The sequence below is a fragment of the Epinephelus moara genome, chromosome 10 (genome assembly GCF_006386435.1).
Source record: "Epinephelus moara isolate mb chromosome 10, YSFRI_EMoa_1.0, whole genome shotgun sequence".
Classification (NCBI taxonomy): Eukaryota; Metazoa; Chordata; class Actinopteri; order Perciformes; family Serranidae; genus Epinephelus; species Epinephelus moara.
In genome coordinates, this window is record NC_065515.1 from 15,258,918 (window position 1) to 15,274,060 (window position 15,143).

General features: G+C 41.4%; 1 protein-coding gene across 1 annotated transcript in view; it reads right to left on the reverse strand.

The window, feature by feature from the left end:
- Positions 1 to 15,143, reverse strand: part of faf1 (Fas (TNFRSF6) associated factor 1) — an 85,205-nt gene that overhangs the window by 17,149 nt on the left and 52,913 nt on the right. Inside the window, exons 14-17 of the mRNA XM_050055320.1 lie at positions 8,883 to 9,019; positions 8,708 to 8,796; positions 2,591 to 2,671; positions 1,003 to 1,080 (exon numbers count right to left, since the gene is read on the reverse strand). Of these exons, the coding sequence (XP_049911277.1) occupies positions 1,003 to 1,080; positions 2,591 to 2,671; positions 8,708 to 8,796; positions 8,883 to 9,019 (385 nt within the window). The remainder of the gene's footprint in view (positions 1 to 1,002; positions 1,081 to 2,590; positions 2,672 to 8,707; positions 8,797 to 8,882; positions 9,020 to 15,143) is intronic.

The window sequence follows — 15,143 nt, forward strand, 5'->3', positions numbered from 1 at the left end:
AACAGTTTAAGACACATAAGTTGCCATTGTCCAGTTCCAGCAGCTGTTGTTAGCTCTCATATTCCCGAATATCTAGACTGTAGCACAAGCACAACACTCGTATGTTAGCACAGGACACACCATGGAAACCACTGAGCTTAGGCAGAGAAAAATGATAGAAGTAGGAAACACAAGGCCATAGTGGCTATTGTTGTTCAGAACACACAAGGGCACCCACGCAGTTTGGTTAGTGGACTACAGTGATATAATTAAGAAGGCCCGACCCGGTGCTCTTTTGTTGTTTTCTGTTTAACTTAAGTGACAAATCACCTGAGTGAGCCGAGTCACCCAATACCTCTCAGTGCTCCGAGGCTCTCTGCTGTTGAGTAAACAACAATCAGCGAGGACTACACTGTATTACTATAGACTGTATTACAACATTGGTGCCATCCTCACAGACAATTATTGTTCCTCCAGCATGCGTGACAGTTTGCGTGTCTGCCTGTGAGTGTGTGTTTGCCCCCCCTCTTCACATACAATAATTGTTTTCAAGTGAATATGTGTGTTTGCTTAGGTTGTGTGTGTGTGTTTGTGCACAAGCTCCTGTACATGAATTGCCTCAGTCTTTTGTTCACTTGGGTTTCAATATGAGGCTGTGTGCCTATGGGCCTATGTAAAGCATTCAAATAGAACAATAACTGTGTGCATGTAAGGTGACATTAACAGGGACGTGCCTCGCTGTAATTAGGATTTTTTTTTTTTCCCCCCTTCTGAAATGGCTGTATGCCTGTTCGCCCACGCTACACACGCTTCACTGACTGGCAGGCTTCACCAAAACCACAATCTAATTGACTCATTATTGTGAAGTGAGAGCAAGACAGATAAAAAACGACAGCACAATGGCACAATCACTGTGCGCTGGCAAAACATATCACTGTTCAGCCTCACACTGATCAAGTTGGAATATTAATTTACGTAATTTGCATAATGTGAGTATGATGTGTGTACGGCTGTTCTTCTCACCTCCTTCTCCTCCTCCTGCTCCTTTCTCATCTGTTCCAGACGAAACTGCTCGGCCTCTTCTCTCTCCTGGGCTTCTCTCTGAAAAAGGACAGAAATTAATTTAATCGAATGCGACGCAACAACACAAACAAAATCAAAATGTGACATGCAAAGATGAAGACTGTTACTAGTATGTTTCCCCTGCTTGTCAAGTTTCATTTGAATAATTGTTGCTGATATTTAATAAGAGATCCAAGTAAGTCATTAGTTTTTTAGACACTTAAGTATCTAAATATAATACAAGGTAATGACGTGACACAAAATCAGAGAGAAGTAGGAAATCCTCACATTTGAAAAGCTGGAATGAGTGCTTTTTTTTTTACTTGATAAAGGACTGTAAGAATTTATCAATCATCAAGATAGTTGCAAAATAATTTTAAGTCAATTGACTAATCAGTTAATTTTTTTTCGACTCAAGGTCACTGTATTTTATTATATACCTTTTGCACAACACAAACACAAAAGCCATGAATTAAAAACAACGCACAACTGTTTAATTTCTGTTTAGTGACAGTCATCTAAAGTGTTGGGCAACTTGCCACGAATCAGCTTTAATACCTCTATGTCTTCATAAATGGGTACAGCTTAGGTTACATTCATCTGATTGACCAGCGTTAGCTAAATGAACGTTACTGCATAGCTAACGTTAGCTTCATAATAGCCTAATTTTCAGATGGCAGGGTACCTAATTATGAAAACATAAAGACCTGGAAGAACATCGCTCATTGGCGACAATCACACAGCAGTTCTCGAAAAGGTAAGCTTCATTGTAAATATCAATGACTGTATATAGAGATGGACAAGTACACGTCAAATATTTTTTTCCCAAAGATGCTTTCTGTTATTTTAAGAAGTTCTTATCATGCTGGTGTCCATCAAGTGTTCATTTTTCGGTTTTAAGTTTAGTTTTAGTTTGTTTTTTATGATGCTGCAAAAAGGGGACGTGGCATCATGATTGACAGCTGTGTGTCAATCAGTGCGCTCATGATCAATAGCGCTGCTCAGGATAGTGTTCGAAGGGTGTATGGGTGGGAACTCAATACCGTAGCTCGACTTCCCGATACCTACTGGGCAGATTTTGGCTCCAAATGACGTCTCTAGCACAAGATGGCGCACGTATACGGGATAGTTTGGCTTCACTTTTGTACAGTGGGAGGACATGGATATGTGTTGTCCATCTTTATATGCAGTCTATGGTCAAAATCTGATGACACTCACCTCTGTTGTGGCTTTTGGTCTTTCTCTACTTGTGTTTTTTTAGAATTTGCAAAGCGTTTTGGATATGCAGTTCGTTCAAAAAGTCTCAACCACCATACTTATGTGCTTAATAGCAGTAAACTCTGAAAACAACAGCAGCAAGTCTACAATAAGTGTATAACTAGCAACACAAGTTACAATCGTGCAATAATAAAAATGGAGATGACGCCTGTTGAAGAAAAAATAAGTTGAAATCTTGGTAGAAGTGGTGCTTATGCTTTTTTGGTTGCACATGCTGCACATGTACTGTCTTAGTGATTCAAACAGACAGGCTGCTTTATTTTGAAAATACCTTTTTACGGTCCGCCTCTAAAGATACACGGTAGGCCTCGTCCTGTTCTCTCTTCACAGTCTCTCTCGCCTCACGCTCGTCCTGGGTAGAGAGAGGGAGAAAGAAAATGGGGCCCATTAACTAACAACATAATAAAAGGAAACACAAGGACAAAACATCTAAGCTGAGGTGGCGGGTGTGGGAGCCCCGGAGAACCAAGCAAAAGAAAATGCAGCATGTCAAGTGTGGTTACGTACAAACACCAGGTATGAAAGAGTAGCACCAGAGGGGATTCATTGTGACCGGGCTGTCATTTACCATACCCTGAGCCTCTTTTATGTTTCCTCTTCTCAGTTTCACCGTCCCTTTCTCTTTCATTCACTCTGCCTCTCTCTTCCTGTTTGTACAGAGGGAAGGGGACAGGCGGCCCTTCTCTTTCTACCTGCTGTGGCTACAAAGTGTTTTATAAAGACTGGGACTAAATACGAGTGTCCATTGTGTTAACAGTGCACAGCCATTAGTTTTTCATTTTCTGAAGGCCCACGCTGTGTGCAAGCCCGGATATGGCAAAGTAAGCTTATTGTGATGATCAGAGGGCTACTGTGCAGCTAAGCAAAAAGACAGTGTGTATTGTTGCATTCAATCAGAAAATGCAAAGGATACATTTGTGCTTTTGGCCCGCATAATAGATGAACACTGAAAAGAAACTGTAAAAGAATGGTAGAGAGGGACAAAAGCATCAAAAGTGGCCACCCTCAATAGACTGGCACTGAGTCACGCAAACAAGTCACACAGTAGTTCATGTTTGATACTCATTATGAACTGTTGTAATGTGTTTTCAAATGCACCATCTGTCTTGAGTGACCTCATGCGAATGAGGAGCATAACATGAAACATTAATCTGCCATGTATGTGCTCAAACACAATGTGATTTTAAAGACCTTATCTTTGGAGGAAAAAAGAAACAGATTTTCCACATCTATATTTTGGCTACTCATCAAGTTGGCTAGACATGTGCTGTCTTATAGTGGTGCTAATAAACTCCTATCTTAGTGGTCAGAAGTCACAAATGCAAGCTGTCACATTTAATGTTTGCTCACACAACAAATAAGTGTTGCGAAAAGCAGTTTTTTAATTTTTAATCAAGTGGCTTTTTGTTTTTGAGTAACACCTTGGCTCTGTCACTTCACAGCAAGATGGTCCAGAATTAAATCTCAGCGCAGGTCCTTTTTGTGGACCCTGCATGAACCTCTGATGTTGGGTTATAGATCCCCTGGGTGCTTCAGTTTCCTCTAATATTAAAAGATATGCACGTTTGGCGCTCTTGACCAAAAGTGAACTTTGGTTTGTTTTGGCTGCACTTCACATGAAATACATGTGAAATGACCCGAGCTGAAAATAGCCTGTGATGCTGACAGACGCAGACCACAAAACCTGCAGTGAGTCGTCAGTCTGTTAGTAACGACTAAGCTAAAACACAGACAACCATAGGAATGACTGGCGAGTCAGTAAGGCTGGTTGAAGGCACAATGTGGCTGTCCAGCTGCTCCGTTTCCAGACAGACACAAAAGTCACTGTCAAAGTGGAATGTCTGGTTTGGGTGGATGTCTGTGTTCTTGTCTGAGTCTGTCTTTGGAGAATTGAGGTGGAAAATAGGAGAAAAATGGACAGAAGAAAGAGGGAAGGGAGCGAGGGAAATCCACCAATGCCTCGGAGCTGCTACAGTGAAGATGGGATTAGTCCAGTATCAAGGCTGACTTCACCTTGGAGATGGGATAGGTCCTGTCAGGTACAGGATATATCAAAATCCTGTGGTTATTAGTACTAATCATGAATAATCACACTGGAACATTATGCTTTCATCACCACTTACACTCTCTATGCTGTCTTTTTTTCCCCTACATTTTCGCAGGCAATTTCCTCCTGTCAGGCCATGCCTGGATAATTATCACACTTTAATACCTTTCAGAACAGCTTTACTAAACTCTTATGCCATAGAAAATCCAATTTCTTATTTCTCTGACAGATCTCAAGCCAGTTGTTCCAATGATTATAAAAGAAGTGATGATAACGCAGTAATATAATACAAGTATTTTGTGCAGATGGCTTAAAAAAAGAAATATGAAAATCAAATCAGCTTGTAAGAAAAGAAACATGCACAATCATTTTCAAAACTATTTTATGTAGCAGTTAGCCAACTATGGGGGATTTAAAGCTGGGGTAGGCAGTTTAATTTTGGCGTTAATGGACAAAAATCCAATGAAAAACTTTGGCCATATGTAACTCAAGTGGACTGAGAGAAAACTTGACTTTTGTGCCTCCTCTTGGATCTGTTTTCAGGCTTTAGAACACATTGATGCCAGACTTTGGCCAATCACAGGTTATTTCAGAAGAAAGTTATTCCTGTTGGCTGTCCTATAAATGCAGATGCATGTGCATGTCCTTTGGGTGAAAGCCTGGTTCAATGGCGGAGAACTGTAGAGCAAAAATTGCAAATCAAGCTTTGGGAACAACTGTTTATGCTGCAAAGCAACCCAAAAAGGAAAAAAGCCTTATCAAAAAGAGAGTCTGAAAGAGAACCTGACAATTAATGGGACAAAAACCATTCAATACTGGCCAAACGTTTCTGAGATTGAGAGAAAATGTTGCTTACAATTTTGCCTCCAGCTGACCAGAGCTTAAGCCTAATGGCTGCAGCTTCAAGTTCACGGTGATGTAGTAATGTTAGGTAGAGCCTTGAAACATTGTGTGTCCTTAGCCTTACTTCCTGCCATTACAGACCTTCTCACCAGGAGGACAGTGGGAGGCAGTTTCAGAGACACACGCAGTCAGTGGATGCAGCACAAACTCCAGCTCCAGGGGACCAGATAACCCAAGTCCTAGCTGGATCAGCAAACTTTCTGTTGCTGCTGTTACAAAGATTAGACCTGGCAATGCCAATGGCCTCGAGCCCGCTCTGACATCCCGCACTGGGGAGATTTGCACTGGCCACATTTAAGCCACTACAGCCCAACCCATCACAAACTCCAGCTCCAGAGGTCCGAATAGGCCAAACTTCCCGCCGAATTGGCAAACTTTCTGTTGCTGCGGTTACAAAGATTAGACCTGGCACTGCCACTGGCCACCAGCCCGCTGTGACACCCGGTGCTTGCGGAGATTCGTGCTGGCCGAATTCAAGCTACTACAGCCACAGCCACTGGCCAAAGATCCATCTCTCTCCTCCCGGGAGAAGCAGTCCACAGCCATGGAAAGCAAGACAAAGGGACGGTGGAGTGGCTAACATTAGTTTGCTAATTTTTTATCACATTTTTGGTTGGATAAACAGAGATAGAAAGAGAGACAGGATGGGCTGAGCAGTGCGCTGCACACACCTCTACAATTAAATAAGACTAAATAACTCAATGTATGGGAAACACTGGTTTACTGTATGAAGTCTGTACAAATGCATGTGGTTATCTAGTGTGAGGGGCTTACAACAGAGAGAGGAGAGCTACAGGAGGAGGGTGGATTTTCAGAATCTTCCTTTTTTTTTTTTTGCCCTTTCCAGATTTCTGCCTACCACTGTTAAAATTTTGTGTTTGACATAGGGAGCATGTGTGCCACTTTATTACAAGAACTACAAAATATACTTACAATATTACTTAATAAGGTGCAATGCAATGTAGTGAACCAACCAGTCCTCCAGTGTGAATAGGGCTGGGTATTGAATTTCAATACTTTTTTGGTACCAAGCAAAATGTGTCTGTAGCACAGAGTATCTGAAACTGTCAAGTAGTGAAAGCTGGCATAGAAAGTCTGCTCATATTGTTGTTTACTCATTCTGTGATCAGCCGAGTTCTCATTTAAATGTAAGTTTTAGACTGTTTAATTTCTGCAAAGTTCTTGTACGGCAGCTTGTGTTTAGACAATATTTATCGTTTGTGAACTTTGGCTTATATGTTCACTGAACAACATGAGAAGAAAAACATGCTAATATAACAATAAGGTATTGAAAAAGTATCCGTTTGGTATCTGTACTCAGGGAATAAAACTGAAAAAATTCAAATGATACCCTGCCCTAAGTGTGAACCTTTAAAACACCTAATGATTGATAGCCTGATGTGACACATGGACATATTCTGAATACCTCTTGTCACTCCTTGTCATTGATGATTATTTGAAGTGTGACAAATCCATAATGAAGCAAAAGCATTGTAGCAATAATAACAGCACAAAGTGAATAGCTGTCACTCAATACTCAGTAACTCACCTGAGGTAGTCTAAGCCTCGGGGTGTGTGTGTGACAACCACGGTTCCCATGACTGAAATGCTATGACTATCACATTAGCATTGTTGGAGTGGCTGTTTGGTTCACTGACTGTTTAATTGTTAAATCCTAATAAGGTGTGACATCTGTCATCTATAGATACAGTAGTTAAAAAAGACGCACAACAATGTTAGTGAGAGGCTGACGGAAGAGTGTGGGAATAGGATTTCACAGCTGACACATACAAAGCATCTGTAGGTGTAGGGTCTTGTTACTGATCACAAATCTACCTTTGCCACATAAATCTTTATATTATTTATAAAATCTAAAAAAAAACACTAGAGAGTCTACAAAGAGACTGTGTATTCTATATTTTTGCTTATTCCTAAACCATAGGATTTTAAAATGAAAGAGAGAAAGAACCTGGGAGGATTAGTCTAATATTCAGCTGACTGAAAACCTGTCTGGACAAACACATATTGTGTCATTCTCTTGTTTGATGTCACTGAGTCAACACATTAGTAAGTGATTAAGAGGTGAAAGTCTTTGACAGTGAGGGGGACCTCCCCGTCATACTGTCCCACATTCCTGTCTATGACATGAAAAGACCACAACCACTGTTCCCTCTCTTTCTTGTATGGAGTGTATCCCTCAATGGTGTTTGTCCACTTTCTACTGGAGTGAAAGAGGTAGTCGACAGACACAGAGCAGCACAGTGAGTCTGTGTTCTACACCTATTCAAAATCCAACGACTGTAGCTGGCACATTACACTAGAACTAAAGGGGACTAAGGTGAAATGGTTAACTATTCTCTCTGCTTGTCATAACAAGAATGCCACAGTTTAACACTGCCGTCTGAGCTGTCTCTGCATGTCGTGACTGACCTCTAAAGCAAGACGTTAAAGGCCACTAAACTGTCCCACTAAGGCCTTTGAGTGTGGCTATGACTAAAGGCTAAATCAAGGAAGCTAAGGTAAAGACGGTTTGATTTGTTGCTAGAGATCTGAAATACTAATATAAAGTCACTAATATAGAGAAAAGCAGATTCTTTCATTTAAAGGAAAGAAGTTAAGCTACTATCAATCTAGACTGTTTTTGTGTGAGTTGGCAAGTGTTGAAGATATCAGCCGTAGCGATTTCTGCCTTCTCTCTAATATAATGACACTGGATGACACTCGGCTTGTGGTGCTCAAAGTGCCAGAAAAAAAAAAAAACATTTGAAAAACTCAACAGCAATGTGTCTTTCCAGAAATCATGACCTGGTTACTCAAGATAATCCACAGACAGTTGTGAGCAGTTTCATGTAGGAACTATTTTCTTTCTACCAAACTACACCTGCCATCCTTATCACTGCGCAGAGGGAAGCGTTCATCTACTCATGGATGAGAGCCTCGTGGTCTTCACAGCGCAAGATGTAAACATTAATGGCGTCCTCCTCGGCTGAGCTGTTATGTTAGCACACTATGTGGTGCTAGGTGAGCATTAGATGTATGCTTTATTTTCTATGCGGTGATTAATGCGCCATTAATATTAACTCACACATACACTGCTAATGTTTTGCTGTCAAGACCACAAGGCTCTAGTCCATGAGTAGATGCACGCATAGCTCTGCACAATGATACGGCTGGCAGGTGTAGTTTGGTAGACAGAAAATAGTTCCTACATGGGACTGCTCACAACAAGGTCTGTGGATTATCTTGAGTAACCAGATCATGATTTCTGCCATCTGCTTACATTATATCTAAGAGAAGGCAGACATCTCTACGGCCGATATCTCGCACACTCTGAAACTCACACCAAAACAATCTAGATTGATAAACAGCACTACAGGTAAGAGGTCTGACATTTGTGTTTGCCCCACTCGCAGGTGCCTCACTGTACTTAAACTTTACCTCATCTTTGATGTCCTCTTGCTGTTGTGCTGTGAAGATCTCCATCGCTCCCATTAACCTCATCATCAGCTCGTCCACTGTCGTATTGCCTAAGGAAAGAATAGGGTGTAATTTAATGAGTTACAGACATCTATATCTAGAGATGTGATCATACTACAAATAAAGTCACAATTACCTTGAATAACATTTAGAACTTCATTGGATGTGCGTTTGCCCATGACTATAAGGAGCAGGGGGAACTGGTCTGTCTTGTATGTCCGTATAGTCTGTGTCACCACACTGCCGAAGTGCCTCGTACACATGGTGAGTAGTCTGAAAGAGAAAGAAATATTCCACTTTAAATTTAGTTTTTTATTCTGTTTAATTTACTTGATCGTTTATCTTGGAACTGAACACATACTTTAGAGCCTGTAAAGCAGACATATACGCGCACATGCATATATACACAAGCACTTTTACAACATATGGAAAAGATGGCGTATACTCCATATTTTTCAACTGCAGCAGAAAAGAGAAATACACACAACTCGTGGCATTAAGGACTTTAAAACCAATTCTGCATTTTCTTATTCCATCAGAGTGACATGCTATCTCAATTGGAACCATAGATGAATTAGTATTCCTCACCAGACACCCAGAATTGATAGGGCAAGAGAGGATTTCTTATTCCATTACAAAGACAGAACTTTTTAAATTAACATTTCAGGGAGGGAAAAGGGTAGCAGGCAGCCGGGGCCCCGCCAAGCTCCCTGTAAATGTCATAATATTAATGAATTGCTATAGACTGAATGCAAATATAGATTAGCTTTTTCTCCTGCCTTTTAATAAGATCTACTTTAATAACTGGCTGGTAAAATAGAGAAGTAATGGAATGGGTGGAGAGACAGCGGGTCAGAAGAAGAAGATAGATGGAAGGTCCGCTGTCTGGGGGGGGGGCACGACTCATTAAAATATGAAGCCAAAGCTGTGGGAGCTACTTGCAGACTTCTCAAACTGTGAAATATAGTACTTGAGTTCATTGTGGTGCTTTTTTAAAAGAAAAATAGTACCAATACTTGCTGGAAAAATGGATGATGGACTGAAAGATATGCCAAAAATATGAAAGCTACAGCACCTGATCTCAAAGCAGAGCTGAATTTAAAGGAGCAGTTTGTAGGATTTAGTGGCATCTAGTGGTGAGGACTGTAGACTGCAACCAGCTGAAACTTCTCCTACGTGCCAACCATGAACTCATGGTTAGGATTACTTCAGTGTGCATTGTTCAGGAGGTTTTAACTGGAAGCTGAATTATCTGCAGAGGTCTTTTTCTCTCCAAAACGATAGGACCAGGTGATTTAAACCGGTAAAATCACTGAAGAAAGCAGTTGCACTTTATAAATCAGTGTTTCTTCAACGCTAATCAGCTTGTTGTAGATGGGCCACTAGACCAGCACCCGCAGGTGTGTGCTCACATTTTCTCTCTTATTACTTATCAACTAAACATTCAGGAGGTTTTTAGTGGGAGCTGAATTATCCGCATAAGTCTCATCCTTTCCAAAACAAATGGCCCGGGGATTGAAACCGGTAAAATACTGGATAAGGAAGTTTCACACAAAAAATCTGTGTTTTTCTGATACTGTTCAGCTCTTTGCGGAGGTGGCCAATGCGAAAACTTGAATGGCGCCCCCTATCTAGTCCCAGTGTTTTGTTTGTCCGTTCTGGGCTACTGTAGAAACATAGCAGTGAAATGTGGCAATCTCCGTAGACACAGACCCACTCCCTATGTAGATATAAATGGCTCCTTCTAAGGTAACAAAAATCAAGATTCTTATTTTCAGGTGATAATACACAAAAGAAAACATACTTATTCTATTATATTTTTGCCAATATATGCCCCTAAATCCTACACACTGGACCTTTAAGATGTTTTGGGAATAGGATTCAAATACTTCTCAAAATGCTGAACTTTGACTGACCCACGTCTTGCAATGAAGAAGTTGGGTACCCTAAATCCTGCTGATCATTTTGCCTTGACATTTGTCCCTGTTCAGACCTCGACCCGGGCAGACCATAACAATGGCCCACAGGGAAACTCTAACCTGTAATGAAAGGCCAGGGAACAATGGACACTAACTTGAAGGGTAACCCAATCTTAAATCTCCCATCAAACACAAACCAACCTGCTTTGGTTTCCATCTCAAAACTGAGGAAGTCAGTCCACCACATTAAAAAAAAACCCCCACATCATCCCGACATAAGAACTGCTCGACCTGTGAACACAACTTAAACGTGTACATGTGTGAACTGTAAGAATGACAGAAATGCTGTAACCAGGATATGAATCGACCTATAGAACAAGTACGGACACAACACTGAGGGCAGGAGGAAGTCAAGCTAGTGCAGAAGCTAAGGTGAACAGTTCAGCACAGTCCCATCCAGCCATAACATAACATGGTAAAGAATGTAGCCTAGTCCGTACCAGACCTGTGGCCTTTAAAGTCCTTCAGGGGTAACTACACGTAGAGGAAACACCTGCGTGGAACTTGCAGCTAACGTGAGTTTAAGGACTCTGCTCCGATGGTTAAAGTGATTGACAGCTTCTAATTTGTCACCATTCCCATTTCCACCTCTCCACTGCACATCCAGACAGCTAAAACAGTTAATGTTACCCCAGACTGTCACATCACATTTCTTCATATCAAAGTGGTGCGTGAAGATGTGAGTAGACTGGTTAGACCTGACATTTGCTCCACTGAGCAGTTGATGAGTCAGGCTAGTACAGTAGCACTGCAGGGAATATTTTTGCCAGCCACCTGTACAGGAGTTATGTATGGGAACCGGATGCTCCAATTGCTCACTGTGTCATACACACTTTGTTTCAGAGCGAACATGGACATGTTTTGATTTGAAAACGACATTTTGTTCTCCCTCTAAACCAGTTATGTTTTCAGGTAGGAGGATGTCAAGAGGTGAAGTCAAGTGTGCAGAACAGGTTTGCATGTTGGTTTGTGCTCTTAGCAGTTGAGACACCAACTTAAACACAAAGGTCATTAAGAATAACATGAACACCTGTGTTTCTTGGTCACTGTCACACTATTGTGACATGCCCTTGAATGCTGTTGACGGTCCAAATTTCTACAAAAGAAATAGCAACACAATAAAGTCATTGACACCTTTACACCTTGCATTAACGTGGGTTTTGTTGGAATTGCAATCAGATAGTGCTTGACCACATGAAAGTACAGGTGTTAATGCACCTGAAACACATTGGGGACAGACTATCATCTGATTGGCCAAACCACCTCTGGAGGTAGTCAGGGACACATTAGCCCTGTTTCCACCAAACGCTTTCGGTATGGTACCTTTGGAACCAACAGTAACCCTTCAGACATGGTACCTAGACCCTGGTGTTTCCACCGCAAACAGTATTCTTAAATGTAGGTGGGGTTGTTGTCACTCACTGCACCGTCCAGCACTTACTTTATTTCCTCATCACTGGTGACACAGATGGAAGTCTGCACCTCGTTTATCGTCCACAGAACAAGGTCGTACGCCAACATTTTCAGAACAAAATAAATCAGGCTGCAGTGAGAGTCTCTCTCCATGGGATATTAAAAAATAGCGGGTTTGTGCGTTTAGTCCTTCTCAGGCAAGCTCAGGGGTTTAGTGTTGCTGGAGCCCACAGGAACACTCTTTTTAAATGCTTGAAGATCCACTCATTACTAGAAGTGTACGTCATGTTAAACCTGAAGTAATGGTCAAAGCTGTCACAGTAAAACTTAAGGTGCGTTGATTGATTCACGTCATGAACTCATACATTGATCAACATTACAAGTTAAGGTTGCATCTTAAAAGTCGCTGGCAGTTGGCCCTGTGAATGAAGTTATTTTTTTCTCTGACTACAGCAAAACATCCTTTCATTTTATAGTTACGGTCTACTAATAAAACCAGCCACAACTCAGCCCTGAGCAGAGCGACCATCTGCATTGACCAATCGACAGACTGCAGTGTTCACAGCTCCACCTTTTAGCACCAGATCTGTGTGCCAGGTACCGCAACAGAGGGGGGACCAAAAATGGGGACGGTACGAAATAGTTCCATTGGTACCATCCACAACTTTTCACAGTGGAAACGGAAAAAAAGCTCACTGAGCTGAACTGTACCGTACTGCTCAGTGGAACAGTGCTATTGTGACTATACTGAACATAAGTGTAAATGCAATTTTGTTTTCAATTCACATACAGCAACTTTGTGGGTGGAGAATTTCTAGTCACATGTCATAATAATAAAAACTTTTTTTTATTGTTATCATAATAGTTGTTGACAGGCAGGGGTGGGGCCTGTGTGGACTGAAGGGCCCCACCGCATTACAGGGACTGTGGAGGTATACTTTACAGGCCACAGTCAAAATGAGATTGTCTGTTTTCAATTTAGGAGACACATATTAATACCAGGAGTAAATGTAATCAGGTTTAATCATATCTATAGAAAAAATCTTAATGCAAGGTGTAAAGGTGGTCTTAAGTTTACTCTTTAGAGGTGCTTGTACAGATATGTAAGCATAGAATAAAGTGTGTAATAGATTTGAGGAAGCGTGACCCACTCTGATGAAATGATCTACTTTCAGTGCGTTTATCTACTTATAGTTTCAATATTTGCCATGTGCAATGACAGTACAGCACCTGTACCATATATCAGATTCCTTTCCCATGGGTGACAATTACACTGGCATCCAATCAGCGAAACTACATTTATGCATAATTAATCATTTAACTGGGAGGCCTGTGAGAATACAGAGACCTCAGCAACAGGCACATTCCAATATCAGCAGGTTCAACATACACACACACACACACACACACACACACACACACACACACACACACAATCAAGATACCTTTCTAACAGCCTGCGTGATTGATGCCAATCACCAGTCACTTTGGATCAACCAGAGAGCGTGAGAAGTGTATGTGTGAGCGAGCGAGTGTGCACATGTGCATGCATGCGTTAGCAGCAAAGCTGTGACTAGCTGTGTGTGATGAAAAGCTCCAGATGTTGCCTGCCTTTTAATGTGCAATAAAAAGGCTCAGCTGGGGCAAAAAGCAAAGGAGGCCAATGCGAGAGAAAGGAGAGTGGAATGAAGGAAGGAGGGAATTTCCTTAAAAGAAATAATGGAGGGGTGAGGTCAGGGTGCGAGTCTTTCTTAAATGGCTGCTACCAGAGGGCAGGCTTAACTCTGGAGGTTCTGGGGAGAGGGTTGAGGTAGTGGGATAAAGAGGAGGGAAATAAAGAGAGATGGGAGGATCAGGAAGGAAAAGATGTAACAGGAAGATGAGGGGAGAGAACACTGGGTACAATCGTAATGAGCAAACATAATAAAATCATCAGTAAGTCTACCTTTACCTTCACCATGTCTATTGCAGACGTGATTTATTTTTGATTAATTTACAATATTTTTCTACAGAATGTGCTACCCAGATATAAATATCCATCCTAGGAGCAAGAGCTGTGTAATAAACAGGTGTCGCACAGATCTGCCAGTTACCAACACAGACTGCTGGAGCTGCACCAAAACTTTGAGCGTAAATGGAGAGATAGAGATGTTTGGACTCCAAGGGAGTCCTTCGTCTCCCACTGACCCTCTATTCAGACAGCTTAGTCAAGATTGCCCAATCAGGGGCCTCACCATGCAAACACAACGCCTTTTGTTAGCATGCAACCTCCGTGCTTCAAAAAGAGAATGAAGTAGAAGAGAGAATGAGGAGACAGAGATGCAGGGTGTGAGCAATGGAGTGAGAGTTGAATGCCAGCAATTAAGGACATGTCCACAATAATGCGAATAGATTTGAAAAACGCTGTTTATGTGTCAAATGAGGCTCCATCCACACTAACATTTTAGATCATTTTCTGCAAGCTCGCTGTCCACGCTGAAATGACAAAACACAAATCTCTTTTTTTGTCTTTGAGGGCTTAAAATAATTGTATAACGTAACATAGAAATAACAGGACGGGGCAGAGCACTATGTAAAACTACATTAACCTCCTCCGACAGAAGTACCAAAAACAACGCTACTAGAAAAAGGTAACAGCTTCCTGAGCAGGGTATTTTGACAGTTTGCAGAGCCCTCTGCACACATGCAAGCTGCTCTCCTGAAATACATTCAATATCCTCTTTATTAGATACAACTCAGTATGCAAACAGTCCACTCCTCCAGACAGTAAGTCACATATAAATAAAACATAAGGATTAAGCATGCAGTCGGGGCTTAGAGGTTGAGTTATTGCTCTACTTTAACTTTACAGTTGGAGAAAAATGCAGTCCTAAACACTATATAATTCCTATACTGTAGGTGTCAGGATCTCTGAGGGGTCCGGAGAATTAAATAATTAAAGGGCAATTAAATGTTTTTAAAACAACCTAGTTTGGTTCATCATTCCGATTAATTCAAAAAACTGT